Source organism: Geotrypetes seraphini, chromosome 9, assembly GCF_902459505.1.
Source record: "Geotrypetes seraphini chromosome 9, aGeoSer1.1, whole genome shotgun sequence".
NCBI classification, from domain to species: Eukaryota; Metazoa; Chordata; class Amphibia; order Gymnophiona; family Dermophiidae; genus Geotrypetes; species Geotrypetes seraphini.
The window spans coordinates 457,869-476,468 of NC_047092.1; the positions used below are offsets into that span (position 1 = coordinate 457,869).

The window sequence follows — 18,600 nt, forward strand, 5'->3', positions numbered from 1 at the left end:
TGGTCGCCGTACCTCAAGAAAGACATGGCGGTACTTGAGGGAGTACAAAGAAGAGCAACCAAACTGATAAAGGGAATGGAAAATCTCCCATATACCGACAGATTGAAGCAGTTGGGACTTTTCTCCCTGGAAAAGCGAAGACTTAGAGGAGACATGATAGAAACCTTCAAGATCCTGAAGGGCATAGAAAAAGTAGACAGGGACAGATTTTTCAAATTAAGGGGCACCACAAGCACAAGGGGGCATTGGGAGAAATTGAAAGGGGACAGGTTTAGAACAAAGGCTAGGAAGTTCTTTTTCACTCAGAGGGTGGTGGACACATGGAACGCGCTTCCAGAGGCTGTTGTAGACAAGAAAACATTAAATGGTTTCAAAGAAGGTTTGGATAGATTCCTAGAAGAAAAAGGGATTGGGGGGTATAGATAGGTATAGACCATTGCTGATGGGCCGCCGCGGGAGCGGACCGCTGAGCAGGATGGACCTATGGTCTGCCTCAGCGGAGGCAACTTCTTATGTTCTTATGTTCTTAAGCAATAAAGGTGTGTGCAATGGCATAGCGAAAGGGTGAGAGGTGCCTGGAGAAATGACACCCCTCTCCCACCCTCTTCCCCACTCCACCCCTCCCTTTACCCATACCTCTTTAACATTCTCGGCACAAGTGTTGGCTCTTCCTTTGACATCACTTCCTAGGTGTAGGCCCAAGAAGTGATGTCAGAGGAAGAGCCGACACTGGCACAAACAGTAGGTAGGGGTTGCTGCTCATATTAGGAACGATGAAGAGGTTCAGGGGAAGGGAAGGGGTATGGGGGAGGGGCGGAGAGGAAGACGGGTGCCAGTGCCCCCACCAAGATGGCATCCAGAGTGGATTGTCCCTTACTATGCCACTGGGTGTGTGTAAATGTCAGAAACCTACTTGAGTGCTATTCTGCACATAAGCACATAGGTGGAGTCTGGGCTGACGCTTAAGCATGTAAATTACTCACGTGTCTGATTCTACCCTCGAACCACATGCCACTAACTTGATACTGCTGTGGCAATCTCGCAGGATTTCCAGTGCTACTGTCCAGTTATGAGCCATTGACAATCCAATTATCACTTGGCCAAGCTGATTTAACTGACAGGAGCATCTCCTGCTCAGTTAACTGGATTTAAATATTGGCCAAGTATATTTGAAGCCTTTGGCACCCAGGGAAACACTTAGGACTGGATTCTGTAAATGCACCTAGAAAAATGGCACCAGACAGAATCATGGCTGCTGGCATCTAAGAAAAAGCTTAGGCACCGGTTTGAAATCCTGGCCTACATTACTGGTGTCTAAGTTTTTGGGAGAATTGCGCCTAGAGACACCTAAGGACATCTTTTCTCCTAACCACACCTCCGTTGACCTTAGGCACTGCTAGACACCATGTTATTCCAATGCCTACCCTACCTACTTTTTTCATGAGATTTTAATCATTTTTAAAGTGGTGTGGTCAATTAACACGCCAATTAAAGCCATTAAGTTAGGTGTCTGTAGACGCCTACTGGCATCATTTACAGAATATGGGCCTCAGTGTGCCGGAGCTACTACTAAAGCCTTCTCTTCCCTATGTGGACTTTGGGAATAAACTGCTCCGAAAGCCATGAGGCCAGCTACTCTATCCATTGTAATCAAATTACAGGGCCACAACCAGGGTGCAAGTTAGGGTTAGGGTTAGGTTATCTTTGTCTTGCTTAGTTGGTTCAATAAAACTACTTTACAAAGAAAGGAATGTTGGAGCTTATGTAATATTGGGAAATTCCTGTTCTAGTGCTAGAAAGAGATGAGCAATAATTGTTATGAAAATAACAGTGTGGGTGTTTGTTTCAGTGTTCACAGCTACAGGGAAGAGCATGGCGCAGTGGTTAAAACTACAGCCTCAGCACCTGAGGTTGTGGGTTCAAACCCACGCTGCTCCTTGTGACCCTGGGCAAGTCACTTAATTCCCTCATTGCCCCAGGTACATTAGATTATGAGCCTGCCAGGGAAAAATGCTTGAATAACTGAATAAATTCATGTAAATTGTTCTGAGTTCACCTGGAAGAACGGTATAGAAAATTAAATAAGTAAACATGTAAATTTCACGCCTGCTGCCTCAAAACATTGAAATCAGGCAAAACAAGGCTCCCTGGGACATTCTATGTACAACATTGAAATTGCCAATTCTTAGACGTCACATGTTTTCAAATCTTAAAATGTACCTTGATGTTGTAAAAATGCCGTACACCAGTGTGTTTCTGGGGTTCTCAGTTTCCATCAGGAATACATTCTCTGTATGAAAAGAAGAGAGAGCTGAAGTTTCCTTTCACGGGTATTTTCTATTTTTAAAATATTAACTGTCATAAATTATCTGCTTCATAGCCTCTTGTTTTGGAGCTTTTACTCATTTCATTCACTCCTGTTCTACCATTTTCCCATCACTGGAAGAGATTTCTTTGTACGTTAATACTCTTCAGAAATTTAACTATCTGTCATATCTCCCCTTATCTCTCCTTTTCTCTAGGGTATAAATCTTGACCTCATCAAATCTCTTCTCATACATCTTTTGACACAAACCTCGTACCATTTCTATTGCTTTTCTCTGAACTGCTTAGTGAAACATGGCCTCCAAAAGTGAACACAGTCCTCCAAATGGGGCATCTCTAGTCATTTGTACCTTCTTTCTTCTGCTGGTTATCGCTCTCTCTATGCAGCCTAGCATCCTTCTGGCTACAGTCACTGCCTCATCACATTGATTCACCACCTTGAGATCCTCAGACTATGCTCTGACTGTTTCAATTTCAAAAAACTGTTAAAAACCAAGTTGTTTGTAGATGCCTATCTGTAGACACAGTTACAATCTAAGACGTGTGTGAATTCTATGATACCAGTACCTTCTGTAGTGCCTGTTGAAGTTCATACTGAGCAGTTCTATAATTATTTAGGTAATGAAGAGGGAGCTGAAATTTGTTAGGCATTAAAATGTACTTATGAATGTTATTGTAATGGAAACCGCTTAGAATATAGGCGGTATATAAATTTTAAATAAATTCAAAAGGTTTCTCTCCTGAGCTATACGTATGAGTTTATTATCTCCTATCTTGAAAACCTCTCAGATTTCGACGCTTTTAATGCATCACTCTACACTTCTCCATGAACCTGAAGTTTACCTTCTATTTTTAGATCTTCTTCCCAACTCAACCCAGCAATCATGGTAACAGTCCTAGAGCCTGGCTACTCTTCAGAGCCTGTCTGGCTATTCTGGAGAGGATGCTTAGGAACCGAACCTGGACCTTAAATGGCAATGCATAGCACTGGGTCAGCCCTAAAAAAATTGTAAAGTGAGCAAATTCTGACTGTGATCTTGAAATCAGTTCTCAGGATTTTGATGAAATGGGGGGTCAATCTACGGTTTTCCATGTGAGAAAATGATTTAGCTAGGTCTGGAGTTTGGCAAAATTCATTTGGGGGGGTAAATGGGGGATTTTTCATATGTTCCTGTCTCCCCCCCCTGCAGCCCATTGGTTAGATAAGGAAGCTTAATCAACCAATAGACTGCAGGGAAAGCACAGTTACTTACCGTAACAGGTGTTATCCAGGAACAGCAGGCAGCTTTTCTCACATATGGGTGACATCATCGACGGAGCCCAGATGCAGACACCTCACAAGCAGACTTGCTTGAAGAAACTCGAAGTTTCGAGTCGCCCGCACCGTGCATGCACGAGTGCCTTCCCACCCAGCATAGGGCGCGTCTCCTCAGTTCAGATAGCTAGCAGAGAAGCCAACCAGGGAAGGTGGGTGGGTTGTGAGAATAGCTGCCTGCTGTCCTTGGATAACACCTGTTACGGTAAGTAACTGTGCTTTTTCCCAGGACAAGCAGGCAGGTATTCTTACATATGGGTGACCTCCAAACTAACCAGAATGGGATGGTGGGAGTGTTGGCAATTTAGGAGAATAAATTTTGTAATACTGTTTGGCCAAACTGTCTATCCTGTCTGGAGAAAGTATCCAGACAATAGTGAGAAGTGAAGGTATGAACCGAGGACCAAGTAGCAGCTCTACAAATTTCCTCAATAGGTGAAGATCTGAGGAAAGCTACTGAAGCTGCCATAGCTCTGACTTTATGGGCTGTGACTTTACTGTAAAGGGGTAATCCAGCCTGGGAATAGCAGAATGAGATACAAGCCGCCATCCAGTTGGAGATGGTATACTTAGAAATAGGATGTCCCAACTTATTTGGATCGAAGGAGACAAAAAGTTGAGGAGTAGTTCTGTGTTGTTTGGTGCGTTCCAAATAGAAGGCCAAAGCACGTTTACAGTCCAGAGTATGAAGAGCAACTTCTCCAGGATGAGAATGAGGCTTTGGAAAAAACACTGGAAGAACAATAGATTGGTTGAGATGAAATTCCGAGACCACTTTAGGGAGGAATTTAGGATGAGTACGAAGAACCACCTTGTCATGATGGAACACTGTGAATGGTGGGTCAGCAACTAAAGCTTGCAGCTCACTGACTCTTCGAACAGAAGTGAGGGCTATGAGAAACACCACTTTCCAAGTGAGATACTTCAGATGAGCCTTATCAATTGGTTCAAATGGAGGCTTCATCAGTTGAGCAAGGACAACATTGAGGTCCCAAACCACAGGAGGCGGTTTGAGAGAAGGTTTGACATTGGAAAGTCCTTTCATGAATCTGGAAACCACCAGATGAGCAGAGAGGGGTTTCGCTTCAATAGGCTGAAGGAATGCCGCAATTGCACTGAGATGGACTCGGATAGATGTAGACTTGAGGCCAGAATTGGATAAGTGCAAAAGGTAGTCCAAAACAGAAGATAAGGAGGAATGTTGAGGTTCCTTATGATGAGAAAAACACCATGTAGAAAATCTAGTCCACTTTGGTGATAGCATTGCCTAGTGGTAGGCTTCCTAGAAGCTTCTAAAACATCTCTTACAGATTGAGAAAACTGAAGAGGGGTTATGTTGAGAGGTACCAAGCTGTCAGGTGTAGAGACTGCAGGTTGGGATGAAGTAGAGATCTTTGACTCTGTGTAAGCAGAGAAGGAAAAACTGGTAGAAGGTATGGCTCCCTGCTGCTGAGTTGAAGTAGAAGGGAGTACCAAGGTTGTCTCGGTCACCGAGGAGCAATTAGAATCATGGTGGCATGATCGTTCTTCAACTTGACCAGAGTCTTGAGAATGAGAGGGAATGGAGGGAATGTATAGAGGAAGAGATTCGTCCATTCCAGAAGAAAAGTATCTGCCTCGAGGCGATGAGGAGAGTATATCCTGGAGCAGAATTGAGGCAGTTTGTAGTTGTGGGGAACTGCAAAAAGGTCTATCTGAGGCATTCCCCACTGTGAAAAAATGTGATGAAGACGTGAGGAATGGAGTGTCCATTCGTGAGGTTGCAGAAGACGACTCGAGTTGTCTGCCAAGCAATTCTTCACCCCCTGAATGTAGACAGCTTTGAGGAAGCTGTTGTGATGGATTGCCCTGTCCCAAACCTTCAGAGCTTCTTGACAAAGGGAGGCAGACCCCATCCTTCCTTGTTTGTTGACATAATACATGGCGACTTGGTTGTCCGTCCGAATGAGGACTACTTGGTCGTGAAGCAGATGTTGAAAAGCATTGAGAGCTTTGAGGATCGCTCTGAGTTCCAACAGATTGATATGACACTGACGATCCGTACTGGTCCATAGGCCTTGAGTACGGAGACCATCGAGATGAGTGCCCCAAGCGTTGGTCGAAGAGTCTGTCGTGAGGGCCTTCTGATGGGGGGCGTTTGAAAAAGCAAGCCTCTAGAAAGATTGGAAGAGAGCATCAACCAACGGAGAGACTTCTTCAATGAAGGAGTGACTGAGATGTGTTGAGATTGAGGGTCGCAAACTTGCGTCCATTGAGATGTCAGGGTCCACTGAGGAATTCTGAGGTGAAGTCTGGCAAAAGGAGTCACGTGTACCGTGGAGGCCATGTGACCCAGAAGTACCATCATGTGTCTCGCTGAGATGGAAGAGCGGGAAGACACTGTATGACAGAGTTGAAGAAGAGCTTCCAGACATTGTTGTGGAAGGAATGCTCTGAGTTGGACAGTGTCCAGAACAGCTCCAATGAACTGTAGATTCTGTGAGGGCTGAAGCTGAGATTTGGGAAAATTGATTTTGAATCCCAAACTTTGTAGGAACCAGGTAGTCTGTTGGGTCGCTACAATAAACCCTTGAGATGTGGAATCTTTGATGAGCCAGTCGTCTAGGTAGGGAAATACCTGAAGACCATGATTTCTTAGAGCTGCTGCTACCACTACCAGGTGAACACTCTGGGAGACAAGGCCAGGCCGAAGGGTAGTACTCTGTATTGAAATCTGAGGTACTGACGGGAGGCCGGATGAATGGGAATATGAGTGTAGGCCTCCTTGAAATCCAGAGAGCATAACCAGTCGTTCTGCTCGAGAAGGGGATAAAGGGATGCCAGGGACAACATGCAAAACTTTTCTTTGATTAGAAATTTGTTGAGAGCCCCGAGATCTAGAATGGGTCGCAGATCGCCCGTCTTCTTCAGAACAAGGAAGTAACGGGAATAAAACCCCCTGTTCTGCTGTTCCAAGGGAACTGGTTCGATGGCATGGAGATGAAGCAGAGCTTGAGCTTCCTGAAGAAGAAGGCGGTCTGGGATGGATTGGAAGGAAGCTCTGGTGGAATCTGAGAAAAATGAAGAGAGTATCCTTCCCTGATGATGGAAAGTACCCAGAGGTCGGATGTAATTATCGTACATCGGTGGTAGAAATGATGGAGACGACCTCCTATAGGGGGAAAATGAGACAAAAGACAGAATGGTGGAGGTTATGCTCTGTTTTAAACAGTCAAAAAGGCTGAGTAGCCTTAGGTGCAGCAGAAGGTTGAGGTTTCTGTTGTTTCTGAGGCTGCTGTTTCTTTAGAGGAGGGTGATTATAAGGAGCAAGCAGCTGCCCGGGCAGACAACTCAAAGGCATCATAAGATGACTGCAGGAGATGCAATCTGAGTTGGGATAAAGAAGCCAGGACTTCTTGAAATTCAAAATGCTTTTGAGTATCCAGATAAGTCAAAAACTTTGGCAATAGAAAAATAAGGAATTCAAAATAAGTGATGAATTGAAAATTATAATTGAGGACTTTAGAGGACATCATAGCATTTTGATAGATGTGACGTCCAAATTTGTCCATAGTTTTCCCTTCCCTTCCAGGAGGAACGGTGGCATAAACCTTGGAAGAATGGGACCTCTTTAAGGAGGACTCGACAAGCAGGGATTGATGAGATAACTGTGAGTTGTCAAACCCTTTGCGATGCACAGTTTTATACCTAGAGTCCTGGAACAGCTGGTATGGAAACATCGACCAAAAGTCTGATTCAAAAGCTTATGAAGTGGAAGCTTAAGAGACTCTGTCGGAGGTTGAGGAAGATGCATGACTTTGAGATACTCCTTAGAGTATTTGGAGCCATTTTCTAATTGAAGGTCCAAGTCCACAGCCATCTGACGAAGAAAAGATGAGAAAGATAGCTGATTTGCTAATGCTTTGCCTCGAGAAGGACTCGAGGACGTTGAGGCAGCCTGGGTCGAAGATGAAGCTTCAGCAGGAAAAAAGGCATCAAAAGAATATGGTGACTTGGACGAGGCAATCGAAACCGGGACATCCTCGAGGTCCGGCATTGAAGATCTCGAACAAGGAGTTGGTGGTCTAGTCGAGGTTGGAGTAGATCGAGGCTTAGTGGAAGAAGGTCTTTCTTTAGAAGAAGAACTATGCCTGGAAGGATGCCTCAAAGAAGGCCTCGATCGTCGAGGAGAACTATGCCTAGAAGCAGATCTTGAAGATCGAGGAGACTTCGCCTCGGAGATGGAAGCAGCCGATGGTATAAACGAATGTATGGGACTGGAAGCTGTAGATCGAAGCTCCAGAGGCTTAGTGGAGGAACCTTGATGCACTCCCAAAGACTCTGCTCCTTGTATAGAGTGTGAGGATTTCTTCCGAGGCACTTGCAAAGAATCTGCTCCTTGCTGTACGTGCACTGAGACTCTGCTCCCTGCAGAGTGTGGAAGGTCAGCCTGAGGCAGTGGAAGTGGCTTGACCTCACGGGAGACTGCTGAATGCCCAGGCTGGATAAGAGGAAGAAGCTTCAGTCCCATATTAGTAAGGAACTGAATGAACTTCTTCTCCAACATGGTCTGGAAAGAAGCCGGCAAGGATGGATCCACTTCTGAAACCGGACCACCTGCCTTGGCTGGAGGTTCCTTTGAGGTGTGCTTCGACTCCTGTGAGTGTGCTTCGACTTGGAAGTTAGGCACTTTAATCACTACCGCTAGAACTGATTGCTGAGCTATCTGACCTGAGAAAACAGGGGAAGATACAGCAGATGTCGTCGAAGAACGAGCCACTGCAAACGACGAAGGTTTGATGAGGCTCGAGGTGGAAGCAGTAGAAGCAGGAGGAACCTCGGTAGGAGTCGAGGCCGAGGTCGCCTTCGAAGTTGAGGGATCAGTAGAAGATTCCATCTCGAAGAGCTCGTCCACCAAAATACAACAACGATTGAAAGCTCAAAGCTGAAGCATTTGACAGTGCAGGCACGATCTAGGATGATGTTTAGGCCCAAGGCACATGAGGCAGCGACGGTGTGGGTCCGTAAGAGAGATCGCGCGCTGACACTTGTCACACTTCTTGAAGCCCGTGACAGGCCGGGACATAGAAGTGAAAATAGCCGCCGCAAGATCGAAGCCCTCGGGCTGCGGCCGAGCGGCCTGTCCCGGAAAACAGACGGAAGAGGAAAATTTTTTTTATTTTTTTTTTAACTGAAAATAAAAGAAAGAAAATAACAGTGATTCGTGAGGAAAAAATAACAAACCGCGGTTCAGAGAAGACACAAGTAACGAAGTTAACGCAGAGAGTCAAAGATGGACTTCTCGGCTCTGCGGAAAACTGAGAACTGAGGAGACGCGCCCTACGCTGGGCGGGAAGGAACTTGCGCATGCGCGGTGCGGGCGACTCGAAACTTCGAGTTTCTTCAAACAAGTCTGCTTGTGAGGCGTCCGCATCCGGGCTCCGTCGATGATGTCACCCATATGTGAGAATACCTGCCTGCTTGTCCTGGGATAAAACCTATACTGAAGGTTGCTAAGCAGGTTACTAAGGCATTGCCTCTGTAGGTACCCCCTGCCTGTTCCCCCCTGCATCATTGCTCAGACATCTTCTTCCCCAAAACACCAACCAAGTATTCAGATCCCTGAAATGTAACGTAATCTTATTTGTACTCTAACTGTAATCTATTTGTTATATCACTCAGTAACGTACAGTCAATTTAATATCCAATTTGCAAGTTCTTCCAGAATTAATCCAGGTACCTCTCCTCCCTTGTAATAAAAAAAACAAAACCCCAAAACTGTTGTAACTTCACTGGAAATGTCCAGTTAGCTCTTTTGTAATCCGCCTTGAACTGCAAGGTATAGGCGGAACAGAAGTCCCTAATGTAATGTAACATTCTTAAGAAAGCTTAATCAGCCAACAGGCTACACAGAAAAACAGGACTGAAGGATGATATATCATAACGTATTGGTCTGTCTCCTCTGCAGCTTATTGACTGGCTAAGAAAACCTAAGGGGTTTTAGAGGGAAAGAGAGGCTGAGGCATGAGATATATAATGTAAAAAGGAGAACACAGCCGAAGTTAATGCAAGGGGGGAGGCATAAAAACTGATACAAAGATAACAGCAGCACATTGGTCAGACATTCCTACGGAAGCTTAGCTTGCCAATAGGGTGCAGAGAAAACCAGAACTGAAGATTGATATCTCAACCTATTGGTTCTGGCTCTGCAGCTTATTCGCTGGCAAAACAAGAAGACCTGCACTATAGGTAATGAGTTCTGAGGGGCAGAGGGAAGACATATGGAATGTAAAAGAGGAACACAGCTGAAATCAATGCAAGCTAGGGGAAGCATGGAAACTGATACAAACATAAGTGCAGTCCATTGCTGAGACATTCCTAAGGAAACTTAGCCAGCCAATAGGCTGCTAAGCATGTTGCTAAGGCACTCTCTCTGTAGCTACTGCTCCCACCTCTCCCAACAGCCGATTGGTCAGACATTCCTAAGGAAGCTTAGCCAGCCAATAGGCTGCAGAGGAAAAAAAACAAACAAATCAAAGATTCAGAGTTGCTAAGACACTGTCTCTGTAGCTACTGCTCCCACCTCTCTCTCCCCTGCAACCCATTGGTCAGACATTCCTAAGGAAGCTTAGCCAGCCAATAGGCTGCAGAGGAAAAAAACCAAACAAATCAAAGATTCAGAGTTACTAAGACACTGTCTCTGTAGCTACTGCTCCCACCTCCCATTGGTCAGACATTCCTAAGGAAGCTTAGTCAGCCAATAGGCTACAGGGAAAACTGGGACTAAAGGTTGATGTCTCATAAGCCAAACAATAATCACACAGTCCACGTTCCCAAGTGAAGCTCTGTCTTTCAAGTACTGCTTTTTAAAGAGGAAAAGTCTAAGTGGCATACGATACCAAGGAAACCTTATTTAACAGATTTTGTCATATCGGGTATCCTGTAGGTTTCATGAACATACATTCCGCCCTCTAGTTCAACTATACCTAGTTCATCAAAACTTGTTTCTGTGCCGTCTTCTTCCATGACTGAACAGAGCAGCCTGGCCTTCAGGAATGTTGACCACTTATTAACCAGACTGCGCTGCCCACCTACATCATTCTGCAATCAAAAGAGAAAGAGGCAGTTTTAATCTTTTCAAAATCCATTCATGAAATCCAGGATGTAGACTGAAAGGAGAAGTAATAAGCCTCGTTCACATACATATGAATTCATACTTCAAAGGATTACTGATAGAACTGAAAAATGAAATTGCAGATCTTTTATTAGTAATTTATAACTTATCTTTAAAAATCAAGTGTGGTACCTGAAGATTGCAGGGTGGCCAAAGTAACAATAAGGGTAACACTGGAAATTATATTGAAGCAGCTATTTTGGAAAGGCAGCTGCTAGGGGTAGGAGCAAGTGGGCTTTGCTATTGCCCTCACTGGGATTGCAGATAGCTCTGGATGGAGCCTGTACTGCATGTTGGAAGGATGGGAGGGGTGGGGGGATTTGGGTGGTCAGGAGGAGGGGGCTTGGTGACCCGTGACAAGAGGAGAATGGGACTGGAGGGTCTCTGCAATTTTATGTGGGTCCTGGCCAATATTCAGTCAGACCCACATAGCTAAGAGTCTAAATTTAGGATAGCTTTTGATCTGTCCATCCTAAACTTTGTACACTTAACTATGTGGGTGCCAGCTCTGAATATTGCCAGTACCTGCATAACTTACAGCTCCTCCCCAATGCCGGCCCCTGATCTGCCCACTTTTTGACAGCTGGTTTGAAGCAATATTGAGCAGCATTGCTGGGTTAAGAGTTGCTGATTATCAGTGGTAAGGAGCCATGTTGAAAAGTTGAGTTTCATGCGGGATGAAGTTCTCTTTAATAAGAATTCCCTTGAAGAAGCTTATTCAGTAGTGAAACAGAAAGTACCTCTGTTGAGAGATAACACCTGGAGGAAAATGTTGTTTGCAGTTTCAGATAAGTAATTTGACTTTGTAGATGTTTACAGTTATTAGTTAGAGGAAAGAGACTCCTTAGCATTGAACCTCAACAGAGCATACAGCTAACAAACGGTGGCTCAAAGTGGTGGATTATTTTAAAGAATTTAAAGAGCACAAACCATATTGAAATATATAGATTTTGGAAGTAGAGTTCTTTTTATGAACAATGACAGAAGCTCGCAAGGAACTGTATACCTTTGAAGGTTTTTATTGAGGTCTCTTTCATAAGAACATAAGCAATGCCTCCGCTGGGTCAGACCTGAGGTCCATCGTGCCCAGCAGTCCGCTCACGTGGCGGCCCAACAGGTTCAGGACCTGTGCAGTAATCCTCTATCTATACCCCTCTATCCCCTTTTCCAGCAGGAAATTGTCCAATCCTTTCTTAAACCCCAGTACCGTACTCTGCCCTATTACGTCCTCTGGAAGCGCATTCCAGGTATCCACCACATGTTGGGTAAAGAAGAACTTCCTAGCATTCGTTTTGAATCTGTCCCCTTTCAACTTTTCCGAATGCCCTCTTGTTCTTTTATTTTTTTGAAAGTTTGAAGAATCTGTCCTTCTCTACTCTCTCCAAGCCCTTCATGATCTTGTAAGTCTCTATCATATCCCCTCTAAGTCTCCTCTTCTCCAGGGAAAAGAGACCCAGTTTCTCCAATCTCTCAGCGTATGAAAGGTTTTCCATCCCTTTTATCAGACGTGTCGCTCTCCTCTGAACCCTCTTGAGTAACGCCATATCCTTCTTAAGGTACGGCGACCAATATTGGACGCAGTACTCCAGATGCGGACACACCATCGCCCGATACAATGGCAGGATCACTTCTTTCGTTCTGGTTGTAATACCTTTCTTGATTATACCTAGCATTCTATTCGCTCTCTTAGCGGCCGCTGCGCACTGTGCCATCGACTTCATTGTCATGTCCACCATTACCCCCAAGTCCCTTTCTTGGGTACTTTCATTCAATAAGATCCCTCCCATCATATAGTTGTACCTAGGGTTTCTGCTTCCCACATGTAATACTTTACTCCACTTAATATAGCCACATGTAATACTTCCCACATATAATACTTTACTTCATTTAATATAGCCTTGAAAACTTTTGGCCACTATTTGTGGGATGCATTGCTAAAACTCTGAATTAGCTCATCTTGTTTGATGATCTAGAGTTACTTAGTACGCAGACATGCTTCCCCTGAAGTATTTAATGGGGTTCAGCAAAGCCGAGTCTTGCCTTATCAATTATTTATTAGATGTTTTTGAAACATATAACAAATAAATTGATAATAAGCTGATGATTCTCAAATGCCTTCTTAGAAAACAAATACAGTATGTACCCCATTTATTTATTTTAAATTCTTCTATACCACCTACAAGCTTCAACAGGTACAACTGAAGCTGTATACAATACCTAAAAATAAGAGAAACACAACTGATCAATTCCCCAACTCAACAGCAGCAGAACTTCCCATAACTTGGCCTATATCACCTGTTATCCAGGAAACAGTCATGTTTGAAGTGCCTTAATATCCATCTTTAGCATTTTCTTATTGCATTTTGTTGGGCAATTTATTACATGTCTCTGGGGTCACAAGAGAGTTATCTAGTCACCCACTTCACCTATTGAATTTGCCTCAGTGATGGCATCTCTAAGAATGTTCACTAACTTGAGAATAAGTGCCAGCTTTGAAAATAAGAAAACAATTTCTGAAACAAATACACAGGTCCACCTCCCACGCAGAACTCAAAAAGCCAAGTACAAAAGTTTAAATCTTACTCAGGTCTGACCAGATGACCTGTAAAGCACACACAAAGGTCAAGCCAGTGTCCACTTCTATAGCGCCGCTAGAAGTACACAGCGCTGTACATTAAACCATTCAAGAGACAGTCCCTGCTCAGTAGAGCTTACAATCTAATCCAATAGGCAAACATTCTGCACCACTCACTGGCAGCCCAATATACAGTACAGGCATTACAGTAATCCAGACTTGGAAGCATTGATGATTGAAACACCAGCCAAAAACAAATCTATAGGTAATAAAGACTGCAACCACTGCCTTCACTATTTGAACTATTTGAGTCTCCCCTGAAAATGTCTGATTCCATATCGAACCCAAGTTCCTTAGTTTTTGTGGCCCACAAAAACTCCCCCAACGAAAATCAATTTGCTGAATTTTGACCTTCACACCCACCCCACCAATCACAATCTTCTGGTCTATTTCCTACCAACTACCTTCAATATATCACAAGCCCTCATTCAACATGGTGAAGGCTGTAGCCCCATCCTGACCTGAGGAACAAACAACAGGACATCGGCATAGAGAAATCCCATGGTGCACAACTCAAACAATTCTTCAGTGGTCATAAAATGATGTTAAACAACAGTGGGAATAAAAAGACCCCCAGGGGCACTCCACAAGGAAATATCACTAAATCAGTGTTGTAACTGTTCATCACCTGAGCTTTCACTCTTAAACAAAATATTTTAACCAACCTAAAGCCTCCCCTAAAATCCTAAACTCCCTGCACTGAAAAAGCAACAATTTAGTATCAACTAAATTAAAAGCAGACCCCAAGTTAAACATGAGACACCATCTTGCTCACCTTTATCTAAATACCCACATACTTTATCCTATAAAGCCAGATATACGAAAAGCCCAACTCAATATCCACTAATCCTTCCACTTCATCCTCATCCATTTTAATAAAAAACAAACAAACACCAGAACAACACCATGCTCCATCATGTATTGTAAACCGCTTGGATCCCTTTTGGCAATATATGTGGTAAACATAAATTGGAAAACTTGCTATTTGTCTTTAATTGTTACAATTACCAGGATTCAAAAGCAGCCTGATTATTTAACTCTTCTGGGAGTATCCCTTCTTGGAGAGCTCAACATCCTCTCCCCAGTGAATTTCAAGGCCTCCTCAGAGCTATTTCCAAAGTCCTGCAAAAAGTGATCAAATTTCCTGTGATTATAAGTTGCAACTCAAAGTCACTCTTAGAGAGGTGTAGAGCTGTCAAAGCTTTAAGGTCTTTCTCTTCATTTTCTCCTTTATAATTGGCAGATAGGACATTTATTCACATGGAGAATAATTTTATAAATCCTTTTTGCATGTAATTGGACTGATATAAAATTACGGTAGGTCATACCTAAAACTGTAATACAGTTTGGGGCGTGCTTGTGCAGTAACCCCAAATTCTACAAAATTGTCATCGATCAGAACAGCTCCCACTATATATAGAATTGCACTTAGTAGCATTCCTATTTAGGTCAAGTTGCATGCAGATCGGGTTTCATTTTAATTTTAGTACTGAAACCTTACTGATTTCTCTTCTTTCAAAAATTCAACAATTAAATCTTCAAAATAAATGTTCTACTTTGCTCCAGTTTGATTTATCTGCGGCGGTCAATGTAGTACATCACGACATTTTACTTCATTTACTTTCAGATATAGATCTCCATCAGGTCGTTCTGGATTGGTTCTCTAAATTTCTTTTGTCTCGCTCTTATTCAGTGAATATTGAAGGTGATATCTCCAATTTTTGGTGGCCTCCTTGTGGGGTTCCCCAGGGCTCTCCGCTTTCTCCAATTTTATTTAATCTCTATATGACTACACTGAATACTTTTAAGCTGTCAGCTTGAGAAACGCTGTTCACCTATGCGAATGATATCTTTATACTGATTGAGATCGATTCGGATATTACCAATTTAGTTTCCAAAGTAAATCATTGCATTTCCAAACTTCAAGCCTGGGCTCTTTCTGTCCGGATGAAGCTTAATACAACTAAAACTAAACTTCTGTGGTTAGATCCAAAATTGGACTGTCTTCCTCCTACTGTAGCTTTGTAATCTGGGGCCTCTTTGCAGATTGAGTCTCATCTAAGATATTGGGAATCATTTTTGATTCCTCTCTTACCTTTAAGGACCAAATAAATTCCCAGGTCAAGAAATGCTTTTTTAGTTTACAAATGTTGAGGAAGGTTAGACATCTTTTTCATCATCGACATTTCTCTGTCTTGGTCCAATCAATCATATTATCTCGACTAGATTAAGAACATAAGAACATAAGAAGTTGCCTCCACTGGGTCAGACCAGAGGTCCATCCTGCCCAGCGGTCCGCTCCCGCGGCGGCCCATCAGGTCCGCGACCTGTGAAGTGGTTACTGACCATTTCTATAACCTACCTCAAGTTCTATCTGTACCCCTCTATCCCCTTATCCTCCAGGAACCTATCCAATTATCCAGATTACTGTAACGCTATCTATCTTGGCATCACAAAGATCTGTCTCCAAAGATTATGATTAATCGAGAATACTGCTGCGAAGCTGATCTTTGGAAAAAGTAAATTTGACCATGTGACCCCTTTGCTCCTGAGTTTTCATTGGCTCCCAGTTTATTTTAGAAGTCAATTCAAATGTGCCTGCATCTCTTTCAAAATTTTATATGGCATTTTTATTCCCCTTGTTCCCTTATTATGGAATGCTTACAGATTTTCCTTTGCAAGAGGCATCCAACTATTCAAACTCTCCCTTCCATCTAGAAAAGGAATTAAAGGAGTTAAGATCTTCAGTCAATCTCTGGCTTTTAAACTTTCTCAACTATGGAATGAACTCCCCTTAATTCTGAGGAGCCCCAGTTCTTTCCAATCTTTCCGCAAACTTCTAAAAACTTTTCTTTTTGCCAAACATTTTGAAAACTAATCTCTTTGAAACTTTTGCTATTACTCTCTTTAGTTTTTATGTAATTGTTGAAAACCGAGTCGAACTTCCTTAAGTTGACGACCCGGTATATAAAGTTAAGCTTTAGTTTAGTTTAGTTTGCCCTTGGTGCGTCCTTTTCCCTTTTGAGATTCACGCACTAGACGTGACATTCACCACTTTATAGAATGCGCTTACAAAGTTATGAGCATAACTTGTAATGAGTGCCAACTGATGTCAGTTATTGGTGTCAATTGGCATTAATCAAGTTGCCCTTGCAACTTAGGATGCTTTATATAGAATTTCAGCCTAAATATGTTCAAGTGCATAGTTTTGGCACAGTTGCAACTTGCGCCTTGCAATAAAAACATAAGAATAGGCTTACTGGGTCAGACCAATGGTCCATCAAGCCCAGTAGCCCGTTCTCATGGTGGCTAATCCAGGTCACTAGTACCTGCCAAAACCCCAAATAGTAGCAACATTCTATGCACTTTTACAGCTGTGAAATGCCTGACACGGGGCCAAATTTGTCTCCATTCCCTGCAGAATCTCAATATCCCTGTCCTCATGAGTTCTGTCCTTGTCCCATTCCTGCAAGGTCTGCCTTAACTGCACAAGCATTGAACGGTTATGATTTTAAAGTGTTCGAGGCTTGTGCAGATGAGGAAAGAGCTTGCAGGAATGGGGCAGAGACAGGGACGAGATGGGGATATTGACATCACATGTCCCCATGTCATTCTCCAGCCCACACTTTCAAACAAGGCATGATTTCTGCAGGATTTGCACAACTGTTTTAGAAAGACTTTTAGGAGCACCTTTGTGTCTTTATAAGACAAGTTAAAATTGGCACTTTTCTGCCATATTAACTTAGTTTTACTAAATTAGCTCACAGTGGCTGATGCTATATGAATAATAGAATTATTATAGAACTTCCAGTCAATATTTAGTCTGCAGTGGTCAGCTTGGATAGAATTAGCCCTGGATATTCAATGCAAGGCCATATCTGGCCATCAGCACAGAATATTGGGGGCTAATTCCTTCTGACCTGGCCACTGGAGTTTATGTGGGTCCCAGGTGATATTCAGCCATGATCCACATGAGACAATTATGCCAGTGGAATGACTCTTTCCAGTCTAGTATCAAAATGTCTGGCCAGAGCTGATATTCATCTGCACTGCTCAGTTATGGCTGCCCCTCTGAGCATGGTGTAAGGAAGCAGAGGCCTCTCCTGCTCACTTAAATCATTTTGGATAGCCAGAGATTTTTTTGTTTATAATCAAGAACTAGAAGTGTTCATCAATTATTAAACAATTTGTGTTCTGCCTTATTATTTATTTATTTGATTTCTAGCCCGTCCTCTCTGAAGCTCAGAAGCCTTTAAAACAGTACAGGGAAAAGTTCTTACTGGGCATACTCTAGAAACCACTGAATGAATCTGTCTGGTGGTACCACTGTTATCTGTCAGTCGTTCTTTCAAGAAGAAATACACCTTGGCATCATTTGGATCACTCCCATCCGGAAGAACCTGAGCATCCACAAATATAGGTTCTGAAAAAAATCAATATTACTAAAGATTAGTACAGGAAGAAAATATAATGGCACAAATGCAGATTTTAGGCTAAGGCTCACAATTTAAAAACATAGATACATTGCTCTTAAAAAAATCCCTTATAGGAGTATATCAGCAACAGAGCAAAAAGATACTGAGTAAGGAATCAATACAGAAATATTTTTAAGTGAAGGGAAAAGCTTCAGTAATTTCAGCAGTACCCACTCCACATGTGGGAAAAAGTCCCTATAAGCAAGCGCTATGGTTACATCATAAATGTTGTCTCCCTGTTTTGTGCACTCTTGTTTCTGTGAAAATTATGGGTGTAAAAAACAAGAAAAAAGCCCCGATTTCACTTTGCTCCATGTCAGTTCACTGTTAGATTGGCCCTGTGTCACTATATGAACATTAATGCTCTGCGTCTACAAATGTCTGCTGAACTTATTTGGATGTTGGCTTGATGTTAATGAGTTCGACGAGCGTCTCATTTCGATATCTGCATTGGGGACTGGTCAAAAGCTCAAGATCAGCATCGGGTTCAAAAATCCTCAAATAGGGCTACTTTACTTTTGAGGATTCTAGGTACAGTGGGGGAGGGGGGACATGTGCAGTTAGGTGCCTAATGATGATTATAATTTATGCATGTTTTTTAATTAGTCTAAGCGTGAGCATTTATAGAGCTCTATGAGGGGGGAGGAGAAGGGGGGTGCTGATACCCTATAAAGGGAAGTAGTCATTTAAATAAGCC

General features: G+C 43.0%; 1 protein-coding gene across 1 annotated transcript in view; it reads right to left on the minus strand.

Moving 5' to 3' along the window:
• SEMA3C (semaphorin 3C) overlaps positions 1-18,600 on the minus strand; it is a 126,060-nt gene that overhangs the window by 40,311 nt on the left and 67,149 nt on the right. Inside the window, exons 8-10 of the mRNA XM_033959070.1 lie at positions 17,709-17,851; positions 10,606-10,720; positions 2,221-2,290 (exon numbers count right to left, since the gene is read on the minus strand). Of these exons, the coding sequence (XP_033814961.1) occupies positions 2,221-2,290; positions 10,606-10,720; positions 17,709-17,851 (328 nt within the window). The remainder of the gene's footprint in view (positions 1-2,220; positions 2,291-10,605; positions 10,721-17,708; positions 17,852-18,600) is intronic.